Source organism: Rhinolophus hipposideros, assembly GCF_964194185.1.
Source record: "Rhinolophus hipposideros genome assembly, chromosome: 15".
Lineage (NCBI taxonomy): Eukaryota > Metazoa > Chordata > Mammalia > Chiroptera > Rhinolophidae > Rhinolophus > Rhinolophus hipposideros.
The window spans coordinates 49926458-49932241 of NC_138061.1; the positions used below are offsets into that span (position 1 = coordinate 49926458).

General features: G+C 54.0%; 1 protein-coding gene across 1 annotated transcript; it reads left to right on the forward strand.

Moving 5' to 3' along the window:
• The first annotated feature begins 2503 nt into the window (after positions 1 to 2503).
• On the forward strand, positions 2504 to 5492 carry DDIT4 (DNA damage inducible transcript 4). The gene is made up of 3 exons (XM_081074542.1): positions 2504 to 3529; positions 3658 to 3904; positions 4150 to 5492. Exons 2-3 carry the CDS (start codon positions 3718 to 3720, stop codon positions 4641 to 4643), a joined length of 681 nt encoding a protein of 226 aa, XP_080930668.1. The 5' UTR covers positions 2504 to 3529; positions 3658 to 3717; the 3' UTR covers positions 4644 to 5492.
• Positions 5493 to 5784: the final 292 nt, after the last annotated feature.

Sequence of the window (5784 nt, forward strand, 5' to 3'; positions counted from 1 at the left end):
CGTGAATTTCATCACAATACATTTTTTTAAAGTATTTTGAGGCACTTAAAGGTAAAATACTAACTGCATTAAAAGACTGCCCACAACAAGTCAACTATCTGCACAATGTCACCTCTCTCCCCGGCTTCCTGGGGTTGCTGACAATATCCCAACCAGAAGAACTAGGTTGCCTTAGAAGCCCCACTCCCAGAACTGAGCTGAGGAGGAAGGGATATGTAGTTTGGATACATCCAAGACTCTTGGCAGCTCTTGGAAGAAAGGAGATAGAAAGGTAGCACTGAGGTCTTCTGAAGGCCCACCCCAATGGCCCACCTAGATGATGGGAATCCAGGTGTAGGTCTGCAATTGTGGGAAAATCCCCTTCTTGCTTTGTCCAGCCATCCATTTTTCCATTCATTCATTTATTCACTCAAGGAGTATTTACTAAACCTAAGTGCTGGCACTGGATGTTAGGAAGAGTAGACCACCATCTTCAGGAAGCTTGGAGTCCAGTGGAAAGATAAAAGTGGAAACAATTATTATTATTTAAAGTGGAAATAATTATTAACAGGGATATGCTCTGGGTGTAAGGATGACCTGAGGACTGACACCTATGGGATGGAGGGTTGTGGTAGGGGTGTGGGGGAAGGCTCCCAGGAGGAAAGGATACCAGAGCTGGGTCTCCAAGGCTGCTGGTGGGAACATGTCCAGGTAAACCTGACTTGCAGGCAGCCTAAGCCCAAGAGGAGTAGGAAGGGGAGAGAAATACACCAAATGCAAGGTTTTATAGGATCTCTGAGGGCTCTGAAGAGGCCTGGCTCAGAGGCCCGGAGATGGAGCTGTGTACTCCCAGGAGTGCCATGTTTTGGGGGTTTCCTACCCCATATGCTTCGATGCCGGGAAAGGTAGTAACAAAGTTTTTACAAATCCAGGTGGTAGAGATCCTACTTTTCACCTCACAGGATGAACTAAGACTCTTCATCCTGGCTCCTCAAAGGGGCTAACAAGTTAATAAATTTCCCAGGTCCAACAGTTCTGGCGGACAATAGTATTGGGCTTTGTCTCCTTCACAGGGGTGAAGAGTGTCAGTGGGGAAGCCATTTAGAGCTCTCTCCCTAGTCCCGTGGCCAGGCTTTAGCCAGGCCACCTTGTAGGTAGTTTTTTTTACCCTGTACCACACTTCCTTCTACTTTGGGGGAAATGCTCCAGGATGAAGACTGCCCGTCTTTTTTTCATCACTTTTTAAAAACACAAGGAGACAACAACCTTAATGGATTTTTGAAAAGAAACAAAATTACTCGGTGCCCATTAACACAGTCCTTCTCACTTGGGAAAAGCTGCTTTATTCACAGAGTGAGACAGTGAATGAAAAAAGGTGCTTAGCACACTGTTTCCATGATGGTGTATGTTGAATGATTTCTAGTAGTAAACTGACCTTACCAAAGTGGCTCTAAATTCTTTTGCTTATGAAGATCCACTTTTTAAAAAAATCTCTATTCTTCTTAGTGTTCCACAGTTTTCTGAACTATTTCCTTTTTTTTTTTTCCTGCCAGAGAAGAAAAAGGAAAATACCCAAAGTCTATCTCCTGCTGTCTCAGGTGTCCCCAGCCCAGTTAGCCTGGTGAGAGGAGTGAATGGTCCTCTGATGGATTAATTCCCTGATCTTTCTTGGGTGACAGAAAGACACACCCATACAGGTCACCCCCCCCCCAACTCTCTTTTTCCCACTTCAGTACAGGTGATCTCAAGAGGATGTCATGTATCCCCAGACCTCCAAGCACTTCACCTAAACTACCTTGAACTGGTGTCTTAAGGCTCTCAGCAAGTGACAGGAGTTTGGAGAATAGGAAAAAGCCGGGTTTGAGGCCTTGAAAGCCCCAGATGCTGATACTATTTTATTTTGCTGCAGCCTTTAAGATATCGTCTAATCTGAGTCCCCTAATTTATTTTTTATCCATAAATTTGTCTCCAGAGGTGGTTTCCCATCTGGAAAATGGGGGTGGGGTGCAGGGCTTGAATTCCAGTCCTTTCCAGTTCTAAGACTCAACTTGCCTGGATGGCTCAAGGGTCAAGGCTTTTTTAAAAAAAAATGGCGGTGGGGGTGGGGATGGTAGCGGCCCGACCTCTCCAGCAAGAACCATCAGTCACTACAGCAATCCTCCCCCGAGGCAGCGAGGCCCACCTGTCGGATCTGGTTAGGGGCGGGCGGGAGCATGTGATGTAAGTTTGGTTTCCTCTTCCATCAGGATCCCTGTCCCAGATTAATAAACCTTTCGAGAAATAAGGGTCGAGTCTGTCCGAACCTCATCCCACCCTCAGCAATCCCTGTCTGTCTCCGAGCACCGCCACCAGGCCAGATTTCCTGCAGCCCCGCCTGAATGACGAAACAGAGGATGGCCATTGCACTCCCGGGCTTTTCCGGACATCTAGGTCCTCGGTCCTGATGCAATTCTTCGGGTCTTTTACACAAAGCGCTTTGGAAAAGGGGCGCTAGGACCCGGCGGACGCCCGGGGGCTGTCGGCCAAAGCGGGCCGGAGAGTCACCGACGCACCGCGGACATCTGTAGGGACGGCGGTTGGGTCAGTGTGTCCATTTGTTGTGTGTCCCTGTTCTCCGCCCCAGGACCAAGCACTAGGAACCCAAGCCCATCGACATTCCTCTACCCACCCTCCCCAAACACTCTCCTTGGGAGCAGTTGGGAGGTGGGAGCGGACACGGTTTGGGGGCCAGGTGCACATGGGGGCACGGACCCACTCATTAACCCATCCCCTGGGAATGCAGAGTAACAGGCGCGTGGGCAGGTGGGCTTCTGAGAAGGGGGAGCTCGGTGCCCAGATCTGCCCAGTCTTTGGAGCCCAATCCCCATATCCAGACGCTTCGCAGGGCAGGATTAGTACGTGGTACGTGCGCGAGGGCCCGCAGGCTTAACGTTTGCTCCCCGCGCCGCGGTCACACGGGCATCCACCGATGCGCCCAGTTGTGCCCTTAGCTCTCCGGCTCCCAGACGCTGGAGGCAACCGTTTTTCTGCCCACCGCCCCCTCAAGATCCCCGGCCTCTCCCCCCGCTCGGTCACGGGCTACCCCCTCCCCCAGCAACACGACCCTATAATAAACAAGTCTTTCCTTGATCCTCCCCTGCCGCGAGCGCCCTCGGGGACCTTGGCAGCTGCAGCCGCGGCGGATCCCTTCCAGAAAGGGGGCGTGGCCACGGCTGGGGTTCGGCAGGGAGCGTTCTGGGGCTCCACGGGGGCGGGGCCAGACCGCTGTCACCGGGCAGGAGAGAACGTTGCGAACGTGCGCCCGGAGCCCATTGGCCGAGGCGGGCCACACTCCCGGGTCTGGATTGGGCTGTGGCGCTAAGGGGGCGTGGCTTCCCTGCACTTGTCCTTATAGGTCTCACCGCGCTGGTGCTGGGGACCGCGGCAGGCCCAGGGGGAGGTGTGGGTGGGTAGAAGGGACAAGCCTGGGCAGCGCTCGAAGGTTGGTACCAGTTCGCTCACTCATTCAAGTGGCACTTGTCTCAGCAGTTCTCGCTGACCGCACTAGCTGGTGAGTGTCCTTTCTATTGTGCTGATCTCTGCGCGGGGAGGCCTCAGCGGTACGCGTCCTGGCGTTCGCTGTCTGGTCCAGCCCCCAGACTGACGCCAGGTTGGTACCCCTCTTCTCTTGTCTTACAGCGTCTTCTGCCCTCTCGCACCCTGAGCTCATCTGCAAACGTCTTAGTATCGGTCCTCACCATGCCTAGTCTTTGGGATCGCTTCTCGTCGTCGTCCTCCTCGTCCCGAACCCCCACCCCAGATCAGCCGCCGCGCTCAGCCTGGGGGTCGGCGGCCCGAGAAGAGGGCCTCGGCCGCTGCGCGAGCCTGGAGAGCTCGGACTGCGAGTCCCTGGACAGCAGCAACAGTGGCTTTGGGCCGGAGGAAGGTAAGCCATGGACGGGGGCCGGACGCGACTCGGGGGAGGTGAGAGGAGCGCCGCGCTGGAAGGGTATCCCATCAGAACCCAGGTTGCGGAGGGGTGGAGGGAGGGGGATTGGAGTGTGGTGCACTAGTGTGGGGCGGAAACTGAGGCACGGAGTGGGAAGGAGTGCTCACGGTTTCTTAGCGAAAGAGCATCTTTCCCTTTGGCAGCCGCTCTTAACACCCTTCCCTGTGTGCTCTCCCTTCCAGACTGCGCATACCTGGATGGGGTGTCCCTGCCCGACTTCGAGCTGCTCAGCGACCCTGAGGACGAGCACCTGTGTGCCAACCTGATGCAGCTGCTGCAGGAGAGCCTGGCCCAGGCGCGGCTGGGCTCGCGGCGCCCCGCGCGCCTGCTGATGCCGGGCCAGCTGGTGAGCCAGGTGGGCAAAGAACTACTGCGCCTGGCCTACAGCGAGCCGTGCGGCCTGCGGGGGGCGCTGCTGGACGTCTGCGTAGAACAGGGCAAGAGCTGCCACAGCGTTGGCCAGCTGGCCCTGGACCCCAGCCTAGTGCCCACTTTCCAGCTGACCCTCGTGCTGCGCCTGGACTCACGTCTCTGGCCCAAGATCCAGGGGCTGTTTAGTTCTGCCAACTCTCCCTTCGTCCCTGGCTTCAGCCAATCCCTGACGCTCAGCACCGGCTTCCGAGTCATCAAAAAGAAGCTCTACAGCTCCGAACAGCTGCTCATTGAGGAGTGTTGAACTTGGGCTTGGGGGGCTGGCACCGCCCCCACAGCAGAGACAACTGAACTTTTGGGGTGGACATTGGCAGGCAGGAGCTGAGGAAATCATGATGCCTGTCGTTAGATAACTGACAACAGCCACCTGAGGGGGAAAAGTTCAAGGTGGGGAAGTGTTTTCTGGGAAACTCACTGAGGTGTGTGCAGGTGGCTTCCCGTTGGGGGCACACTCTTGCCCCTCAGTACTGTAGCATGAAACAAAGGTTTAGGGGCCAACCAGGCTTCTGGCTGGATGTGTATGTAGCATGTACCTTATTATTTTTATTGTTACTGACAGTTAAGACAAAGTGGTGTGACAGCCAGGAGAGCAGCTGGGCTGCACTGGCCTCTGCGAGCAGGGTGTGCTCCTGGTAACCGGCCCTGGAGGGAGGGGGGAGGTCATCGAGGTGTTTTGTGTATCTCATGGTCTGAAGGGGCCAAATGTGTTCTTTGATTTTGCATCTTTTGGTTTTTCGATAGGAGCTTCACTACTGACCTGTTCTAGGCAGCTATCTTACAGACGCATGAATGTAAGAGTAGAAAGGGGTGGGTGTTGGGATCACTTTGGGGGATCTTTGACACTTGAAGAGAAAATACACCTGGGAGCTGCGTTTGGCCCATCCCTGCCTGTGTACTGAAGAGTTTATCTGTGAGGGGTGGGGCTGATTAGGGTTGGGGCTGGAACCCCTCCCCCAGAGGAGTGCCATCTGGGTCTTCCATCTAGAACTGTTTACATGAAGATACTCGCTGTTCATGAATACACTTGATGTTCAAGTATTAAGACCTATGCAATATTTTTTACTTTTCTAATAAAAAAAGTTTGTTAAAATGGTTGAGTCTCAAATTAGTTACAGGAAATAAAAGGGAGTGGGATGGGTGCTGGTAAAAGGTGGGTGTCATCAGATTCAGTTCCACCTGTGTGTCTCTGTCCTTTTTTCGGGGCTGCCTGCCAGACTGGTAATGAAGGTATGTAGATTGTGTGCCATCTCTGCTGAGAATCCTGGCTCCCTTGGCTCTGCTGGCTAAGGCTACCAGGGAAAAGCACTGGAAATTGTTGGAAGGTGAGAAGTGAGTCAGACCTCCCACAGAGCAGAGTCTCAGTAGGGAGAGCTCACCTGCCTGCC

What these genes read in the sequence shown, in the direction of transcription:
- DDIT4 (XM_081074542.1), top strand. Translation starts at nt 3,718, where the DNA reads ATGCCTAGTCTTTGGGATCGCTTCTCGTCGTCGTCCTCCTCGTCCCGA. An exon ending in TGGCTTTGGGCCGGAGGAAG is followed by an intron (nt 3,905 to 4,149) that starts GTAAGCCATGGA and finishes TCTCCCTTCCAG; the next exon opens with ACTGCGCATACCTGGATGGG.